The following is a 20,307-nucleotide window of genomic DNA, read 5'->3' as shown; positions in this document are numbered from 1 at the left end:
TTACCTTTACTTTACACCTTGGCTTTACCCAGTTCAGAGTGGAAAAAGAAATCTGATAGGCAAAGAGGCTGGATTTATTTGTTGGTACATTTATTAGTGTTTAAAGGAAAGGAAATTAACAGTCAGACAGGGATGGGATTTAGCAGCACACAAGCACATGTTCCCTTTTTTCACTCAGCAGTGAACAATGTGACAGAAAAGGCCATTTTGGTTTGCTACAGCTGATGTTCCCACAGTTCATCTGTAAATCCCTGAACTCCACAGCAGTTCTGATTTCTGCTGTGAAGTTTTTGCAGAACAGAGCACACAATGAATGTTAAATCACAGAACATTTTTCCACAGGAATAGTTCCATGGAAATTCCCTGTAGTGTGTACATTGTGTGTGTGTGACTTCCCTGAAACGCACAAGCTCGGTACCCTGAGGCGCGGGGTTTAGTTAAAGGTGTTTTTACCCACATTAAACCTTAACCCCTGAGGTGCCCGTCCTTTCCCAGCGCTACCCCAGCGGGCCGTGGTTCCCGGGCGGGCTCTGCTGCTGCTGCTCAGCCAGGGGCACGATGTGGATGTCGCTGTGCTCCAGCAGCTGCTGCAGCCGCAGGTAGCCGGCGGCCTCCCGGGCGCGGGGCAGCACGAAGCGCTCCGTGAACTCCGCCCTGCTCAGCGCGGCCCCGCCCCGGCCCTGCCGCACGCGGTTGATGAACGCCAGGGCGAAGGTGAAACAGTTGTGCTGCTGCTCCTCGTACCTGGGGAAAGGCCTCACTCAGCGGGGCAGTGTCACTGTCACACACCCCTGAGCGGGGCAGTGTCACTGTCACACACTCCTCAGCGGGGCAGTGTCACTGACCAACACCCCTGAGCGGGGCAGTGTCACTGTCACACAGCCCTGAGCGGGGCAGTGTCACTGACCAACACCCCTGAGCAGGGCAGTGTCACTGTCACACACCCCTGAGCGGGGCAGTGTCACTGTCACACAGCCCTGAGCAGGGCAGTGTCACTGACCAACACCCCTGAGCGGGGCAGTGTCACTGTCACACAGCCCTGAGCGGGGCAGTGTCACTGTCACACAGCCCTGAGCGGGGCAGTGTCACTGTCACACACCTCTGAGCGGGGCAGTGTCACTGACAGACACCCCTGAGCAGGGCAGTGTCACTGTCACACAGCCCTGAGCAGGGCAGTGTCACTGTCACACACCCCTCAGCGGGGCAGTGTCACTGTCACACACCCTGAGCGGGGCAGTGCCACTGACACACAGCCCTGAGCGGGGCAGTGTCACTGTCACACACCTCTGAGCAGGGCAGTGTCACTGTCACACACCCCTGAGCGGGGCAGTGTCACTGTCACACACTCCTGAGCGGGGCAGTGTCACTGACACACACCCCTGAGCAGGACAGTGTCACTGTCACACACCCCTGAGCAGGGCAGTGTCACTGTCACACACCCCTGAGCGGGGCAGTGTCACTGTCACACAGCCCTGAGCAGGGCAGTGTCACTGTCACACACCCTGAGCGGGGCAGTGTCACTGTCACACAGCCCTGAGCGGGGCAGTGTCACTGTCACACACCCTTCAGCAGGGCAGTGTCACTGTCACACAGCCCTGAGCAGGGCAGTGTCACTGTCACACAGCCCTGAGCGGGGCAGTGTCACTGTCACACAGCCCTGAGCGGGGCAGTGTCACTGTCACACAGCCCTGAGCGGGGCAGTGTCACTGTCACACACCCTGAGCAGGGCAGTGTCACTGTCAGGAATGGAGCCCTGAGTGAGCCCAGAGCCCAGCCCAAAGCCAGCCCAAAGCCAGCACACACCTGTGGGGCAGCCAGGCCTCTTCCAGGGAGAACTGCTGCAGGAGGCTGTCCCAGTGCTGCAGCAGCTGCCCCGCCTCAGGCTGCAGCAGGGGCACGCTGATGCACTGCTCCCAGCCCCTGGCATCCCTGTGCACGCCCTCCTGGTCGTAGCTGTACACCACACCTGCAAACACACACACACACACACACGGAGCTTTCTTCTCACCCAGCTTCCCACCAGCAGGGCAGGAAATGCAGCCCTGGCTCCCAGCAAACACCTGGGCTCCTTCTCAACAGCGTGGTTGGAAAAAAAGGGTTGGCTCTTTAATAATCAGAGCAACAATCAGGCTTCATTTCTAACCCCCAAAGGAGACTGGCTTTGTATGAAATGCACACCTGGAATGATGTTGTACAGGGTGGGCCTGCTCTAGGTAGAGCCCAACAGGATTTTTAATGTGGCTTTTAAAAATGATTTTTAATTAGGGATGTTTTAGAATTAGCAAAAAGTGTGTTAAACTCAATTAAAGTGTAATTCCTTTAAAGCAAGCCTAGCCTTTCATTCCAAGGGTGGAAGGCACCTGTGTATTCCATTCAGTGCCTGTTCCATCCATTCAGGGGAATGGATCTGCTCTGGAGCTGTGCTGCAGGGTGAGACCATTCCCAATGAGCCTATCCCGGGATATCCCGAGCTGGCACACCCAGACCGGCGGGGGTGTGTGACACCGCAGGCCGGGCCCGCAGGCGCCGCTCACCCCGGGAGCTGCTGATGCCCACGTGCAGGTCGCTGTGCCCGTCGTAGCCGCTGCGGGAGGGGCGGAGCGGCGCTGAGGGACGGCGGGGCCGGCACAGCCCGGCAGGGCCGCCCCTCCCCTGCCGGTGACAGCCCGCCTTCCCCGGCGCTGGGAGCCCTGGCCCGCCCGCTCCCTTCCCTTCCCTTCCCTTCCCTTCCCTTCCCTTCCCTTCCCTTCCCTTCCCTTCCCTTCCCTTCCCTTCCCTTCCCTTCCCTTCCCTTCCCTTCCCTTCCCTTCCCTTCCCGTCTTCCCTTCCCTTGTCTTCCCATTCCTCTTCCCCTTCCCTTGCCCTTCCTTCCCCCTTCCCTTGTCTTCCCATTTCATTTCCTTCCCCCTTCCTTTTGCATTCCCTTTTCCCGCCCATTCCCTTCCCTGCCCTCTCCCTTTTCCCTCCCTTTCCCTCCCCATTCCTTCTCAGCGCCCGCCCCTTGCCCATCCCTATTCCCTCCCCTTTTCCCTCCCATTCCCCACTCTCCTCCCTCTTCCCCTCCCGTTCCATTCCCCGTTCCCTCAGTGCCCACCCCTTTCCCCCCCATTTCCCTCTCAGTGCCCGCCCCATTGCGATTCCCCATTCCCTCCCCGTTCCCGTCCCATTACCCTGTCCTTTTGCTTCCCCATCCCCTATTCCCGTGTCCCGCCCCGTTCCCATTCCCCGTTCCCCTTTCCTGTCCCGCCCCGTTCCCATTCCTGTTCCCGCCCCGTTCCCTTCCCACTCCCATGTCCCTCCCCGTTCCCTCCCCATTCCTCATTTCCCATTCCCGTTCCCATTCCCCATTCCCACTCCCACTCCCATTCCCATCCCCTGTCCCGCCCCATTCCCATTCCCATTCCTCATGTCCCTCCCCATTCCCGTTCCCGGTCCCGCCCCGTTCCCTCCCCATTCCCGTTCCCGGTCCCGCCCCGTTCCCGCCCTTTCCCCTCCCGCCGTTCCCGCTCCCTCAGCGCCCCCTGGCGGTTACTCCAGGAAGGTGCCGCGGGTCGGCCTGACGAGGAAGGCGCGGGGCTGCCCGTGGCCGTGCCGGAAGGGGCTGTCCAGGCGCACAGGCGCCGAGGCCAGCCCGGCTCCGCGCAGGTCCCCTCCGCACGCGGGGCAGCGCGGCGGCACGCGCCGGCAGTACAGGAGCGCGCGGCAGTGGCGCACGCGCAGCACCGCCATGGTCCGGCGCGCCGGCCTAAACCGTCCGGCCGGAAACGCGGCCGCGGGGCGGGACTGGGCCGCGACCACGCCCCCCCCGTGCCGCGGAACCTCCGTGCACGGCGTGAGGAGCCGGGCGGGTCGGACAGTGCGGCGGCACGATGAGCACGAAGCAGGTGACGTGCAGGTGAGCGCGGCCCGGCCGGGCCAGACCCGCAGAGCCCTCAGAGACCCCAGAGCCCTCAGAGACCCCAGAGCCCTCAGAGACCCCAGAGCCCTCACGGCCCTCACAGCCCCCAGAGCCCTCACGGCCCGCAGAGCCCTCACGGCCCTCGGGCTCCCCGCAGGCACCGCCTCCGCCCCTGCCCCGCGCCTCGTTCCGCTCTCACGCCCCCCACGCTCCGCCCGGCCCCGGAGCCTTCAGACCCCTCAAACACCGGCCCGGCCCCTGTCCCGCTCCTACAGCCCTTCGCTCCGCTCTCCCCCGTCAGGACCGGCCCGTGCCGAGCTGGCTGTCGTGGCTGCCCCCCTGTCCCCTCCTTGTCCCCAGCCCTGCCGCTGCCCCGGGGCTGCCCGGTGTCCCGGCCGGAGGTGCCCGGGGAACGGGCGGGGTCAGCAGGGACGGCTCCTCCAGGGCTGCTCGGGGAGTTTTGTTCGTGAAGGGGCGCTGGATCCCGAGTGCCCATCGCTGGCGGTGGCCGTGGCCGCTCTGCTCGGGCACCGCCGGGCACAGCTCGGGCTCCAGGGCTGGAGCGCTCTGCCAGCCCCGCTGCTTCCGCACAAACAAAGCGCAGCAAAGCCGAGCGTGGCGGCAGCGCCCGCCCTGAGCGAGCCGCGTCTCTCTCTCCCCGCAGGTATTTCTTGCAGGGCGTGTGTCGGGAGGGCAGCAAGTGCCTGTTCTCCCATGACCTGGCCACCAGCAAATCCTCCACCATCTGCAAGTACTACCAGAAGGGGCAGTGTGCCTACGGCTCCCGCTGCAGGTGAGCGCCGAGCCGGGCACCGCGGGGGCTCCTGGGCAGGAAATCATTTCCTAAATGTGAGTTTTGCCCTCAGAGCCTAAAGCAGCTTTCACCCGCAGCGGTGCAGTTGTGCTCTGGCTCAGTGTGAGTGGAGCTTTGGGGGAGGGCTCAGCAGTTCCACAGCTCTCCCTGGGGTCTGCAGGTTAAAGCTCCCAGGGGAATGCTCTGAGGAGAACCAGGCACGGACTGATCCCTGCAGCTCCCTCAGCTCCCTGCCTGGTCTGAGCCATGTGCCAGGCCCTGGAGCTGCTCTGGCTGCTCCTGAGGGCTCAGGCAGGGCCTGGCTGTGCTCCTCCTGCCTGGGGCACTCCTGGGGAATGTTTCTGTCCCCTGAAAATATTGCACACTTGGCCGTGTCCGTGGAGCAGCCCCTCACTCCTCTGGCTGCTCCTGCTCCGCTGCTGCAGTGTGTCCCCGGTTCTGCTGGATGTGGCCCCGTTTCCCTGGGCTGTGTCCCCCCCGGTTTCCCTGGGCTGTGTCCCCGGTCCCTCGCTCTGTCCGGGATCCCATCCCCCCCGGCTCAGCCGTGTGTCCGGTGTCCCGGTGCCTTTCCGTGTCCCGGTGCCGGTTCCGGGTCCCGGTTTGTTTCCATGTCCCGGTTTGTTTCCGGGTTTGTTTCCATGTCCCGCTTTGTTTCCCCGTTTGTTTCCGTGTCCCGCTTTGTTTCTTGGTTTGTTTCCGTTTCCCGGTGCCGTTTCCATGTCCCGGTTTCTGTGTCCCGGTGCCGTTTCCGTGTCCCGGTTTGTTTCCCAGTGCCATTTCCGTGTCCCGGTTTCCGTGTCCCGGTTTGTTTCCCGGTTTGTTTCCGTGTCCCGCTTTGTTTCCCGGTGCCGTTTCCCGGTGCCGTTTCCGTGTCCCGCTTTGTTTCCCGGTGCCGTTTCCGTGTCCCGGTTTGTTTCCCCGTGCCGTTTCCGTGTCCCGGTGCTGTTTCCATGTCCCGCTTTGTTTCCCGGTGCCGTTTCCGTGTCCCGGTTCCCGTGTCCCGCTTTGTTTCCCGGTGCCGTTTCCCCGCAGGTATGACCACGTGAAGCTGCCCCCGGGCGGAGCCGCGGCCCCGCCGCCCCCCGCGGCCCCGAGCAGCCCCCGGGCGCCCCCCGAGCCCGGCGCCGGTGCCCCCCGCAGCCGGAGGGAGAAGAGGACGCTGGTGCTGCGGGACAGGAGTGAGTGGGAGCCGCGGTGCCGGCCCGGGCAGGGAGGGACGGAGGGAGGAGGGAGGTGCTGTCCCCGGTGCTTATCGGAGCCCCAAGGCCAGCCCGAGCCTTGGAGGTGACAGCTCCCATCGGGAGGGAGGGGAATGTTCTGTCGTTCTGTCCGGGCGTGTCAGGCTCTGCTCCCGGAGCTGTGCGAGCCCTCAGGCCTGGGCAGCTCCAGGCTGGACATCAGGAAGAGTTTTTTCATGGAGAGGATTGTCAGGCATTGGGGGAGAGCCCTCATCCCTGCAGGTGTGCAGGCGTCCCCTTCAGGGAGAGCTGATGGCTCCTTTCTCTATAGTTTAGTATAGTTTTAGTATAGCATATAATGTAATATAACATAATGTAATATAATGTGATATAATATAATGTGATATAATATAATGTGATATAATGTAATGTGATATAATGTAATGTAATGTAATATAATGTAATGTAATATAATGTAATATAATATAATATAATATAATATAATATAATATAATATAATATAATATAATATAATATAATATAATATAATATAATATAATATAATATAATATAATATAATGTAGTATCAGCCTTCTGAGAACATGGAGTCACATCCTCACCTCCCACCTCGTCCTGGGCACCTCAGACCCCCCAGGCTGGGCTGGCAGAGCTGCCTGCAGGAGCAGCAGGGTGCCCTGGGTGTCCCTTGCTGCAGTTCCCTCCCTCCCACAGCCCTGCAGGGCAGCTCTGCCCCCTCAGCCCTCCCTGCTCCTGTGCTCAGTGGGCACAGAGGGCTCTGGAGCAGCTGGGACCTGGCAGAGCCCTGCCCTTGTGGGAATGCTTCATTTCCTACTGAGGCTGCAGTGCTCCCATGTGGCAGTGTCCCTGCTGTCCCCAGTGTCCCTCTGTCCCCAGTGTCCCTCTGTCCCAGTGTCTCTGTGTCCCAGTGCTGACCAGCAGCCACAGAACCTTTAGCACCCCCTGTGCCCTGAGCTGCTGGAGCAGCTGCTGTCCCTGCAGTGCCACCTCAGTGAGGGGGCTGCCCTCAGAGCTCCCATCTTTTCCCATGGATGTGCTTCATTCTGGGCTTTCTCCCTCACTTCCAGCTCCAGGTCACTGTCCCACTGACCACACTTGTGCCTGTCTCATAAATGACTTTATCTTCTAGCTCCACAAAAAAATGGGTTCCAAACATGTTCCCCCTCAGAGAGAATCTAAAACATCCAAGTAGGGAAGTTTCCTTCTTTGAGCATCTCTCAAGTTACAAACATGCTGAAGGAAAGGTGGGAATCTTTTCAGTCTTCTACCAAAAGAGACTTTTCTGCACAACTTTCACTCCAAATGTCACTGAAGCGACCATCAGTTCAAAAGGCTGAGACATCTTAATTTGTGTTTTTGGCCTCCTGCTGCACTCCCAGAGCAGAGTTTGTCTCTGCACGGGGGAGCAGTGATAGAATTTGTTTTATTTTTAGGGCTGTGCTTTGTTCTAGGGGGATTGGAAGTTGCATCTAACCCCTCCCCTTATTATGGGGTGCTGGGGCTGGTTGTAGCAGCAGTTGCAGGGTGTGGTTGACTGGTAAATTTGGGGGTTTCTTTTGTCTCCTTGTGCTTGTTATGGTTTACTGAGGAGGGATTGCTCAAGTCCAGAAACAAACACGAGCCCTGGGTGTCCTGAACTGAGCAATTCCAACTGGAACTCCCACTAACCACACTTTCACCTGTCTCATAAATGCCTTTATCTTCTAGCTCCTCAAAAAATGTGTTCCAAACATGTTCCCCCTCAGAGAGAAGGAGTCCAAGGGTGTCCTGGGGTGCTTGGTCACACCTGGTGATCTCAGAGCTCTTGTCCAGCCCTGGTGATTCTGTGGTTTGCAATGGGTGTGTGACAGAGCACCCCTGAACAAATGCTGAACTCTTCAGCAGGCAATCCCTGTGATTCACGAGCAGAGGGGTGTCATGGTGTTCACAGGGGTTTTCAGGTGAGGGAAGAGACAAGAATGTTGACTCCATGTTCAGAAGGTTTGATTTATTATCTTATTATATATATATTACATTATAACTATACTGAAAAGAATAGAAGGAAAAGTTTCATCTCAGAAGGCTAGCTAAGAATGGAATAGAAAAGAAAATAAAAGAATGATAACAAAGGCAGCTGGCTCTGACAGAGAGAGAGAGAGAAATCCAAACATCTAGAGGAGACCAATCCCAGATGCACCTGTTGCATTCCACAGCAGCAGATAACCATTGTTTACATTTTGTTCCTGGAGCTTCTCAGGAAGAAAAAAATCCTAAGAAAGGATTTTCATAAAAAGGTGTCTGTGACAGCCCTGGGTGTCCTGAACTGAGCAATTCCAACTGGAACTCCCACAGAGCTCTGTGCTAACGTGGGAGGAGGTGCCTGTGCTGCCTGAGGTGACAGATCCCCTCTCTGGGGAGGATCCTCACTGCTGGGGCAGTCTGAGGAGGGTTCCAGTGTGGGGAGGTAGCAGAGCATCTCTGTGTCCTGGGGTGCTGGCTCACACCTGATGATCTCAGAGATTTTGTCCAGCCCTGATGATTTCCAGGGGTTTGTGACAGAGCACACCTGCACAAATGCTGAGCAGGCAGCCTGGGGAGATCCCTTTGATTCACGAGCAGAGGGGCTCAGAGATGAGACCCCACTGGGGAGGAAACTTTAACCCTTAAAGAGTCAGGCACTGCTGGGGCTGAGCCCAGTGCCTCTGCTTGTCCTACTGTTTTGCAGAGACAGCCAAAAACTCCACAACTTTGTGAAAGTTGTAACGCCGATATGTTTATTACAGCGCTGGACGCATGTGGGAATCATTCCCCTAAAATGACACGTGTACTTCTGGGAACTTCAGGTCCCTTCTTATCCCCCTGTCAAATACACATGCATACAGTTTCACAATGGGTTCATACATATTCATTTTTATGAATTTTGCATGACATTTGCTGCTAGTTCTTTATCAGAAAGAATTCCTAGGTCAGGTTGGCCTGCTTTCATAGCAGACTCTTTATCACCCTCTGTCTCCCCCCACCCCCTTATCTCTGTCCACCATGGAAGCAGTTTCCTTTGAGCTTAGGCCGCGCAGTCAGGCTACACCGATTTAAAGATGTACATTTCACCTAAATCAAACCGGGTTTCTATTCTGGACAATCTCTAGTGTGTCTCACGGCAGAGCTGTGCGGCTCCCTCTGTCTCCTCCCCTTATCTCTGTCCACCATGGAAGCAGTTTCCCTTGAGCCTAGGCTGTGCAGTCAGGCTACACAGATGTACATTTCACCTAAATCAAAGCGGGTTTCTGTTCTGGACAATCTCTCCTGTGTCTCACGGCAGAGCTGTGCGGCTCCAGCGAGGAGCAGGCGCTGCCCAGCGCGGCCGGGGCGGTGCCATGCTGCCCCGCGCCCGGCGCTGCCGAGGAGGAGGAGGAGGAGGCGCCCAAGCCGCACTCGTACCTGGAGGCCATCTGCAGCGGGCTGGAGGAGGCGGCGCCCGGCGGCTGCCCCGGCGCCCCGGCCCAGCAGCTGTGTCCCTACGCCGCCGCCGGCGCCTGCCACTTCGGGGAGCGCTGCCTCTACCTGCACGGGCAGCTCTGCGAGATCTGCGGCCTCCAGGTGCTGCACCCCTTCGACCCGGAGCAGAGGAAAGCCCACGAGATGGTAAACGGGCAGTGGGCAGCTCGGGGCGGGGCTGGGGCTGCTCTTGGCTTAGAGTGGGATGAGAATAGCAGAGAGGTGAAAAGTGTTGTAAGGTAGGGGTCTGAGCCCATGTATCACCTTGTAAATTGTGGGATTGTCTCGGTTTGGAAAGACAGGAGTCTGCTAAGGAAGGGGAGCCTCTCCGGAAATGGAGAATGTAAACCCTCCCCACCCCTCTGAATTGCTATAAATTTTAAATGAAGGGGCTCTGAGGTAAAAATATGGGAGCAGGAAATAAAAGTTCTTTAATAGGGAAGAAAAATAAAATTATAAAATAAACAATGCAGTACACTGACAGAGTCAGAACCCAGCCTGACACCCTATTGGTAGCAATCCAATTGGAAATGTGGCTCAGCCCTCCTGGACTGTCAGGGCTGGTTCTGTTGGAGCAGGGGATCTGTAGAGAAGGATGGATTCTTCCTCTGAAGATCCAGTGGAAGAGACAGCTGCTGTTCCTCTGGGGAATCCCATGGAGAAGCCGTGCTGGTGTCTCAAACCTCTGGATTATATCTGGGTAGCAATGCTTGGCTCCTCCCTCTGGATTATATCTGGGTAGCAATGCTTGGCTCCTCCCCCTGGATTATATCTGGGTAGCAATGCTTGGCTCCTCCCCCTGGATTATATCTGGGTAGCAATGCTTGGCTCCTCCCCCTGGATTATATCTGGGTAGCAATGCTTGGCTCCTCCCTCTGGATTATATCTGGGCAGCAATGCTTGGCTCCTCCCTCTGGATTATATCTGGGTAGCAATGCTTGGCTCCTCCCCCTGGATTATATCCATGTAGCAATGCTTGGCTCCTCCCTCTGGATTATATCCGGGCAGCAATGCTTGGCTCCTCCCTCTGGGCTCACATCTCCCAATGGGATGCTGTAGTTCTTATCAGCCATGCAGTGACATCAATAGCTGTTATCAGCAATGTCCCCTCCCGAGGGAGGTGTGAATGTGGTCACTCAGAGATAAGGCAAACTGCCCACTTGGCAAAGGGAATCTGCCATACAGATGGGAATGGAAAACATCTGCATGGCAATCTTCAACAAGGATAGATCATGGTAGGAACAGTGCAATGGGGAAGAAGGTAAGGGAGTAGAAATCTATTTTTAGGCTGATGGGGATTCTGAGGTTTATAATGAATTTTCATTCTCAGAAGGAGGTGAGGCTTTCTGTTCTGGAGTGGATGGAGATTGCTATTTGGATTAGGCTGATGAAGAAGGAGGTTTTGTGTTTGTGATTGTGCTGGGGATGTTCTTGAGGCTGTTGGATAGAAGTGGAAATAGGATGGGGGTGGAGGGGGTTGCCAGGGTTAAGAGGGTGAATGTGTTTAGGACTGGTGAGAGCTCCAGCTCAACGTGGAGCTTCTCCCACAGAGCTCCTCCTGTGGTGCTGGGCCAGCCCAGGCCTCTGGAGCTGAACTGGCTGCAGGTAGCAGCTTGTGGGCTTTGCCATTCCATCCTCATCAGAGGCTCCCACAGCATCCTGCAGGTGCCAGGAGGGCTGTGGGAGGTCTCTGACTGAGGCACCAGCTCACCCTGCAGTGCTGTGGCAGTGGGAAGGGCTCTGGATTGTCACTGCTGGGCTGAGAAGTGCTGGAGGAAAGCTGAAATAAGAGACTAATTCCTTACCTGGGTAAAAATGAGCATCTGGTGAATGAATGTGGCCTTGATTATAATCAGAGCAGCACCTTGAGTGTGGCACCTATTCAGTGAAGTGTTTTTTGGGGACATTTGAAGCACCAAATAATTCAGTACCTGTTCTCTGACAGAGATGCAGAAAGGGGTGAATGAAGCACCCTGGCATCTTTATTTCTGGCAGCTGGCAGAGCACTGAAGGCTCAAATACATGATTGAATTTAATGTTCTTTAAATTAAACTGTGCAAGTGACAGGTGGGAGTGGTGCCCTCAGTGAGTGCTCCATGCTCTGCAGAGGGAGCTGGCTGTGCCAGGCTGGCATTGGTGCCCTCAGTGAGTGCTCCATGCTCTGCAGAGGGAGCTGGCTGTGCCAGGCTGGCACTGTGCCCTCGGTGAGTGCTCCATGCTCTGCAGAGGGAGCTGGCTGTGCCCTGTGTCCCTGACAGTGCCCTGTCCCCTGACAGATGTGCATGGCAACCTTTGAGCACGACATGGAGAGGGCCTTTGCCATCCAGGCCAGCCAGGACAAGGTGTGCAGCATCTGCATGGAGGTGGTCTATGAGAAAGCCTCAGCCTCAGAGAGGAGGTTTGGGATCCTGTCCAACTGCACCCACACCTACTGCCTGTCCTGCATCCGCCAGTGGAGGTGTGCCAAGCAGTTTGAGAACCCCATCATCAAGTGAGTGCTGCACCTGCCTGGGGGGTGGGCTGCTCTCACACAGGGCTGAGCTGCTCTCACACAGGGGCTGAGCTGCTCTCACACAGGGCTGAGCTGCTCTCACACACAGGGACTGAGCTGCTCTCACACAGGGCTGAGCTGCTCTCACACAGGGCTGAGCTGCTCTCACACAGGGACTGAGCTGCTCTCACACAGGGGCTGAGCTGCTCTCACACACAGGGGCTGAGCTGCTCTCACACACAGGGGCTGAGCTGCTCTCACACACAGGGGCTGGAGCTGCTCTCACACACACACAGGGGCTGAGCTGCTCTCACACACAGGGCTGAGCTGCTCTCACACAGGGCTGAGCTGCTCTCACACAGGGGCTGAGCTGCTCTCACACACAGGGCTGAGCTGCTCTCACACAGGGGCTGAGCTGCTCTCACACAGGGCCTGGAGCTGCTCTCAGGGGGCTGAGCTGCTCTCACACAGGGCTGAGCTGCTCTCACACAGGGACTGAGCTGCTCTCACACAGGGGCTGAGCTGCTCTCACACAGGGCCTGGAGCTGCTCTCAGGGGGCTGAGCTGCTCTCACACACAGGGGCTGAGCTGCTCTCACACACACACAGGGGCTGGAGCTGCTCTCACACAGGGCCTGGAGCTGCTCTCACACAGGGGCTGAGCTGCTCTCACACAGGGCTGAGCTGCTCTCACACAGGGGCTGAGCTGCTCTCAGGGGCTGGAGCTGCTCTCACACAGGGCTGAGCTGCTCTCACACAGGGGCTGGAGCTGCTCTCACACACAGGGGCTGGAGCTGCTCTCACACAGGGCTGAGCTGCTCTCAGGGGCTGGAGCTGCTCACACACAGGGGCTGAGCTGCTCTCAGGGGCTGAGCTGCTCTCAGGGGCTGGAGCTGCAGGTGTCAGAGCTCAGCAGAGCCTGCCCCAGCTCTGCCAGCCCCAGGGCTGTCACCTTGGTGTTTGCTGAAAAATCCCTTCACCAGGATTTCTTCTCCTGGGAAGCTGAGAGGCCTCAGAAAAGAGTGAAAACAATAATTCTCTGATTGTTTGGGAATGTGGAGATCTTTACCAACAGGTCAATGTTCGATTGGTTTCATGTGAATTGTTTTTAATTAGTGACCAATCACCATCAGCTGTGTCAGACTGAGTCAGGAGCTTTCATTATCATTCTTGTTTAGCCTGCAGTGCCACCTCAGTGAGGGGCCTGCCCTCAGAGCTCCCATCTTTTCCCATGGATGTGCTTCATTCTGGGCTTTCTCCCTCACTTCCAGCTCCAGGTCACTGTCCCACTGACCACACTTGTGCCTGTCTCATAAATGCCTTTATCTTCTAACTCCACAAAAAATGGGTTCCAAACATCTCCCCCCTCAGAGAGAATCTAAAACATCCAAGTAGGGAAGTTTCCTTCTTTGAGCATCTCTCAAGTTACAAACATGCTGAAGGAAAGGTGGGAATATTTTCAGTCTTCTACCAAAAGAGACTTTTCTGCACAACTTTCACTCCAAATGTCACTGAAGTGACCATCAGTTCAAAAGGCTGAGACATCTTAATTTGTGTTTTTGGCCTCCTGCTGCACTCCCAGAGCAGAGTTTGTCTCTGCACATGAGAGGTGTGTGCAGACTCTTGCTCAAGTCCAGAAACAAACACAATCCCTGGGTGTCCTGAACTGAGCAATTCCAACTGGAACTCCCACAAAGCTCTGTGCTAACGTGGGAGGAGGTGTCTGTGCTGCCTGAGGTGACAGATCCCCTCTCTGGGGAGGGTCCTCACTGCTGGGGCAGTCTGAGGAGGGCTCCAGAGCATCTCTGTGTCCTGTCCTGCAGGTCCTGCCCCGAGTGCCGCGTCATCTCCGAGTTTGTCATCCCCAGCGTGTACTGGGTGGAAGAGCAGGAGAAGAAGAATGAGCTGATTGAAGCATTCAAGCAGGGAGTGGGGTAAGTTCAGCAGCCACCCACACCCCTCACGTTGTTCTTTAGCTGCTCTAAGGCTCAGTCAATTGCTGAGCTTTTATTTTTAAACTTAATATAATTACAGACCCCTCTGCAGAGAGCTCCTCGTCTCTGCTCACAGTTTGCTTCGCTCTGTGCCTGTGCAATTGTAGGTCAGACACTCAGAATGTTGAAAATGCTCAGAAATGTTGAAGCTGCTTCAGCTCACTCCACTCCACAAGTGTGGAAGCAGCTCATCCACACTTGGCTCTGTGTGGATCCCTCAGCCATCACTGCCTGGAAGGGTGGTGGTGCCTGAGGGAAGGAAAACGGGAACGTCAGTGCTCTCAGCTCAGTGGCTGTGTTAGCAGAGCACCACTGGGGCTGTGGGCACTGAGCTGCACCTCCTTCCCTTGCAGCTGAAGGCAATAACCTGTGTGTTGTGCTTCCCCCAGGAAAAAGCCCTGCAAGTACTTTGAGCAGGGCAAAGGCACGTGTCCCTTTGGGGGGAAGTGTCTGTACCTGCACGCCTACCCCGACGGCACCCGCGCCGAGCCCGAGAAACCCAGGAAGCAGCTGAGCTCCGAGGGCACTGTCAGGGTAAGAGAGCCCTGCACCCCCTGCAGCCCCAGCTGTGCTGCTGCCACTGCTTCCTGCCATGCAGGATAACTGGGAAAAGCCCCTCAGTGTTCCCTGGGTAAGGGTTTGTCCTTGGAGACAGAAAGTGTCTCTCATGATGCCTGGATTTTACAAATTTCTCCAGTTATGAGCCAAGTGTGTATTTGTGACCAGTATAAACTGGCTCACAGACTGACTGATGTGGGAGACATTGTACTGTAGGAACTCTGGAGCAGGTTATTAGTTGTGCATGATTCTTGCCTTGAGAAGGGAGCTCACCCCTCTAGGCTGTCTGAGGGGCTTTGTGCCATGCTGTCCAGCACTCTGGGGCTTGGGCAGAGTTCCTGTCTTAAGCACAGCTGAAGTTGGGGAAGCTTTGGTTCATTTTCTTCTTAGTGTGCTGAAGACAGATAATAGTCCTACTAAACATTGGCTGAGTCTGTAAAGAGCAGAAGTGCTTTTGAACACGTTTGTTTTTGTGACCAGCCCAAACCTTTCCTCACAGGGATTCTGCCCTTTAAGCTTTCACCCTCAGTACTCACAGCTCTCTGCTGTGCTGGCACTCAGGGCAGCTGGAAGGGACAAAACCTCGTGTCCCCCCCCCCCTGGCACACAGAGCTCACAGCCAGCTCTGGGGCTGGTTTCAATGGGGAGGTGCCAGCCCAGGCCAGGGCTGTGGGGGTGTTCACAGGACAGGGGAAGAGATGAGAATCTTGACTCCATGTTTCAGAAGGCTGATTTATTATTTTATATTAAAAGAAAATTATATACTAAAACTATACTAAAAGAATAGAAGAAAGGATTTCATCAAGGAAAGAAAAGGGATGATAAAATCTGGTGGCTGCTCACGGCCTCACCACAGCTGGCTGTCATTGGTCATCAGGTAAAAACAATTCACAAGCTGCCTAAACAATTCTCCAAATCACATTCCAAAGCAGCAAAGCATGGGGAAGCTGAAACTTCCCAGGAGGAAAGATCCCTGCAGAAGGATTTTTTATCAAATGTATCAGTGCCAAGGGGGGCTCAGGCTGCTCTCTCTGTCTCTGCTGCAGTTCTTCAATTCCGTGCGCCTGTGGGATTTCATCGAGGACAGGGAGAGCCGGAGCGCGCCCGGCGCCGACGCCGAGGTGACGGAGCTGGGGGAGCTCTTCATGCACCTCTCTGGGGCTGAGGAGGAGCCCAGCGAGCCCCCAGAGCCCCTCTGAGCCCCCCCAGCTGCCTGCCTGCCTGCCAGGCTTTTATCTCCCCAGCACAGGTAGAGCAAAACGTGCCCTGCTGGTCACTTGTGCAGTCCTGGGAAAGTTTTCTGATAGTTTTTATATGGCAACAACAACAACAACAAAAAAAAAGACTAAAATATATTTAAAAGAAAAAAAAAAATTGGCTGCATGGAAAAAAATCCCTTAATCCCAGGAGGGTTTTGTCCCTCTCTGGCCTAACATGTGCTGTCTTGTGAGCTGAGTGGTAGTGTAAATACAGGTCCAGTGAAAGCTTCAGCTGGTAAAAACTGTTGCTAATTAGAGTTTGAGTGCTTTTGGGTTTTTTTCTCCACTAAATCAGCTAAATGTAGAAGTACAAAACCCACTGGGAATAATGGTCAGTGTAGGGTTTTCTCCTTAATGATACCTCAGGTAGTACCTGGAGTTCAGAGTGGGGGCTGGTGGGTTCTCTGGGCAGGGCTGGCTCCTCAGTGCTGCCAGGGGAGCTCCCAGCCCTGGTTTACACTAATCCCAGGGTGATGAGCCTGTTTTACAGCAATCCCAGTGTGATGAGCCTGTTTTACAGCAATCCCAGTGTGATGAGCCTGTTTTACAGCAATCCCAGGGTGATGAGCCTGTTTTACAGCAATCCCAGGGTGATGAGCCTGTTTCACACTAACCCAGTGCTCAGAGGCAGCAGTGGCTCCTGCTGCACAGCAAATGCAGCTGCACTGGTTCCTGCAGCAGAGGAGTGAGGTGTCTCAGAGCAGGGGGGGCTCTGCAGCACCTCAGAGCCTCCTCTCCCCTTGGCCCCAGGGATTCGTGCACATCTCTGCTGAGGGAACAGAACTGGAACTGAATTCTGGCTTTGTTAAAAATGTAATTTCTGTTGGGTTGTGAAATCTGGTACCAGAAGTTAATTGTGCCAATGCAACTGTTCCAACTTGGAATTTAAACCAAGAATTCAGCATGGACACAGCTGAGCAGGAGCTGTCACTGACTCAGCCTTGTACATCACTGAGCAGTGTTTGTAAACACCCACAGAGATGTGGGGTTTGTTTTAGAACACTTTGGTTGCCATGGAAGGTGTGAACTCCTTTGGTTGTTATCTATAGCAATATAAAAGCATAAAAATAATACTTTGAAATGTGTAAGAAAGAAAGGCCAAGGACAGGAAGGTTTGTAATCAGTGATGGTCACAGCCTTGATCCACCAGGGGTGGGAAATGACCTGGGCACACAGGGCCAGCCCTGGGCATTCCAACACCTCAGCTGGCAGCAGAGCAGTGATCCAGGATGATCCTCTCAGCTGCTGTTGGCATTTCTGGCTCAGGAGCTCCTCCCCTGTGCCAGCTGTGCCCTCTGCTCTCACTGGAAATGAATTTTTCCATCATTTCCCCCTGCAGTAATTGTGGCAGGGCTCACTGCACACTCAGGGCTGGCCTTGCAGGGCTGTGACATCAATTCCCTCTCTTGGTAAAGCTGGCCCAGCAAAGGCTGAGGCCCAGTCAGTGCAGTTGGTCAGCACTAATTACAAAGCAGAAGGTGAATTACCCTGAGAGGATGTCACACACCCAGATCAATGGGTCAGGGACACCCAAACACCCTTTCCATCCCAGAACACTTCCCAGCCCTCACCCTCCCACTGAAGCTCATTTCCATCTGCCCCTCCACCTAAATTTTTTTGCCAGAAATAAATATTGTCAGGAATACACTTAAAAAAATCAATGGAGAGGATGTTCTTCACCCTAAACAGGACATTCCTGATTTACTCTGCCCCAAGAAGCCATGAGGGATAGTCTGAAATTAAAAACATAACTTGGTTTTCAAAGCTACCAGGGAATTAGCATGTCTGGGTTTCCAAGTTCCTCACTCATCACCTTTCATTTAACTGGACATCAAGTGCTGGTTAAAATAAACTCACTTATCCAAAATACTTCATTTTTTTCAAGAAACACATGATCTAGTTTAAAAACCACAGGTTAATGGTTTCTTTTGGGAAATCAGGGTTAAAGTAAAAGCAGCTTACCTCTTCTGGGATTTTTCCTTTCATGTTTTAAGCTTATAATGAAGTGACAATTAGAAATAAATAATGTTTAGAGTTGCAGTCCAAATACAATAATATTGATAAAAACCATGCAGAAAGAAATGGAGACTTCAAGTCCCAATCTACTGTTGAGGAAGCAAAGATCACAGAATTCTCAGTTACCACCCAGGGATTCCCATCCTGCCCTTGCCCTGTTCCAGAACGTTCTGAGGCCAAACTGGGGGGGATTTCTGGCCCTGGTTCTCCCTGTCCCAGGAGCTCTGTGGGTGCTGCTGCTGCAGGGGCTGTGTGGCCACCCCAGGGCCTGTCCCAGCTCCCAGCACAGCAGCAGCTCTGCCCAGAGCTTTGGGCTGCAGGGGGCACAGCCAGCCCTGACCCCCCGTGAGGCAAAACCCCAGACGGGTTCCAGCTGTGCCCTGGTGACCACACTTCCCATTTCACCACCTGCTCTTGGAAAAAATCCATGTTCAGATTCACCCAGCTGTGCCCTCCTGGAGCTCAGCCAACACAAAACCCTGCCTTGCCCCTCAGTGAAGAAGAGAAAATGGAGCCAGAGTGGGGCAGGGCAGGAGCCTGGGAGCTCATCAGGGTGTCCAAAGCAGCTGCTGCTCAGAGGTCACTACAGCACACAGACTGTCTTGTCATGACTGGAAATGTACAGGTTGTTTTATCAAGTGTGTTTTTACTTGCACTGCTGTTATTTATCCATTACTTTTTAAAAACCTATTCAGAAATGTCATTTCTTGAGTTTTTCCAAATGCAGATGTCCCAGTAAGAACTGTGGCTGACTCCATTAAAATGATGACATTGAATCTTAAACCTAAAATTTAATTTATTTTATTAAAATAAGATAATCAAGAGGAACCTTGGCTTACAATAAATGCATTTTCTCAGGAGCAATAAAAACAAAACAAAAAAAAAAATTAAAACCCAAATCAACAAGAAAAACTGTATATGCTCAGTTTCCTCTTGCTAGTGCATCTCTTGGACAACAGCTCCTGCTGGATGCAGCCTCTGCAGGAGGGGGGACAGCCTCAATCTCTGCAGGAAGGGGGACACCCTCTGCAGGAGAGGGGACATCTCAGCCTCTGCAGGAGAGGGGACATCCCCCAGTAGGAGAGGGGACACCCCCAGGCTCTCCCAGCCCAGCCCTCCTCGCCCACCCTGCCTGGGCTGCACCAACAGCAGGTCCATAGTACCAAAGGCAGCTGGGAGGCTTCTCAAGATGACCAAAGCAGGACTGGCTCATCTCCTCCTCTCTGAGCAGGACAATTCACAACAGATTCCATCCTTTTGCAAGAGTTTTTCTTCTATGTGCAAAACTATTGCAAAACTATTTTGTGTTGAATTAGCATTTGAACTTATTTCATTGGCTTGGTGAAGCTCTTAGGCAGGAGCTGATTTCCAGAGTTATTTCCTCTTCCCACTCCAGGCACAACTCCCCAGGGTGAGGTGACACTTGGCACGGGGCAGTCAGAGCACCAGAACATCATCACCTGTCCTCAGAGCCCCTCACTGAGCCCAGAGCAAAGCCAGCCAGAGCCACTGCCAGACAAACAGCCATCGCTTCTGGGAAGGGCAAAATAAGGCTCAAGTGCATCTATTAAAAAAATAATAATAGATCTCTTGATTTGTAGTCTGTTACCTCTCCCAGGACAAGAGATGGTAGCAAAGGCAATGAGGAGCTGTGTCCCTGCAGGCTGAGAACTGCACGAATCCAGAGCAGCTTCTTGTGGGGTGGGACACGGAGTCCTGCTGGAGGAGCCTGGACAGCTCGAGATCCCCCTGCAGCCCCAGCCTGGAGCAGGGCAGGAGAGCTCAGAACGGGGGCAGAGCACTCAGAACACGGGCAGAGCACTCCGAGCAGCCTGCTGGGGGCAGGGCAGAGCTCTCAGAACACGGGCAGCCTGCTGGAGGTCAGCGTGCACGAGTTGATGTCCTCGGTGTGGGCGGCGCGGTGCAGGGACGGCTCCGAGGCGCTGCGGTTGATCTTGGGCAGAGAGTGCTGCAGCAGCTCGATGGAGGACAGGATCTGGGGAAAGAGGGCTCTGAGAGGCCTGTGGGCTCTGTATCTCCCTCTGCTTCCACTTAAACCTTCCATCTAAACCAACAGCAGCTCCCTCTGCTTCCATTTAAACCTTCATTCATTCATTTATTCACTCACTCAGTTCTTATCCTGTTCAAGTTTCACATTAATGCTCCGTGGGGCACTGAACACAGAGTGCAGGAGCCCAGCTCTGCCCACTCTGCTCTGTCAGTGCTGGGAGGGCCTCAGGGGGTTCCAGAGGTTGGGAGGATCAATTTCATCAATTTTCATCAATTTACAGATATTAGGAACAATTAATGAGCATCTAAACCACCCTCCAGCAGAGTCACAGGGAAGGAACTGCATCTTGTGCCTGATGTTCAAAATGAACTTTCTAAACAATGCTTGACTGCAACAGCAGGAAGGTGTTTTTCCAAAGTTGCTGATGTTTTATTAATTAATTACTCATAATTAATGACTATAAGAAAGTCTACAGTCCATCCCCATAGTGACAGGACAAGGTAAAGCATCCTTTGTAGAAATACCAAGAATTGCTCCAGGAGTTTACATCCCCCAGTGGATTTTGTTTCCTTGTTC

General features: G+C 54.5%; 3 protein-coding genes across 6 annotated transcripts in view; 1 reads left to right on the top strand and 2 right to left on the bottom strand.

Annotated features, from left to right (window-relative positions):
• Positions 1-69: 69 nt before the first annotated feature.
• MKRN2OS (MKRN2 opposite strand) lies at positions 70-3,729 on the bottom strand. Its single transcript, XM_063164400.1, has 4 exons — positions 3,533-3,729; positions 2,535-2,584; positions 1,804-1,966; positions 70-744 (listed from the first exon to the last, which is right to left on the bottom strand). Exons 1-4 carry the CDS (start codon positions 3,727-3,729, stop codon positions 498-500), a joined length of 657 nt encoding a protein of 218 aa, XP_063020470.1. The 3' UTR covers positions 70-497.
• Positions 3,730-3,811: 82 nt separating this feature from the next.
• Positions 3,812-19,306, top strand: MKRN2 (makorin ring finger protein 2). The gene is made up of 9 exons (XM_063164395.1): positions 3,812-3,895; positions 4,563-4,691; positions 5,745-5,890; positions 9,228-9,550; positions 11,680-11,894; positions 13,717-13,827; positions 14,277-14,421; positions 15,492-15,694; positions 19,117-19,306. The coding sequence occupies exons 1-8, from the start codon at positions 3,870-3,872 to the stop codon at positions 15,642-15,644; spliced, it is 1,248 nt and encodes a 415-aa protein (XP_063020465.1). The 5' UTR covers positions 3,812-3,869; the 3' UTR covers positions 15,645-15,694; positions 19,117-19,306.
• Positions 18,499-20,307, bottom strand: part of RAF1 (Raf-1 proto-oncogene, serine/threonine kinase) — a 46,258-nt gene continuing 44,449 nt past the window's right edge. For all 4 annotated transcript variants that reach the window (XM_063164390.1, XM_063164393.1, XM_063164391.1 and 1 more), the window contains one exon: positions 18,499-19,716. In XM_063164390.1, coding sequence (XP_063020460.1) covers positions 19,576-19,716 — 141 coding nt within the window. In that variant the 3' untranslated portion in view covers positions 18,499-19,575. The remainder of the gene's footprint in view (positions 19,717-20,307) is intronic.

The sequence above is a fragment of the Melospiza melodia genome, chromosome 10 (genome assembly GCF_035770615.1).
Source record: "Melospiza melodia melodia isolate bMelMel2 chromosome 10, bMelMel2.pri, whole genome shotgun sequence".
Taxonomy (NCBI): Eukaryota; Metazoa; Chordata; class Aves; order Passeriformes; family Passerellidae; genus Melospiza; species Melospiza melodia.
This window is presented reverse-complemented; position numbering and strand designations above follow the sequence as displayed.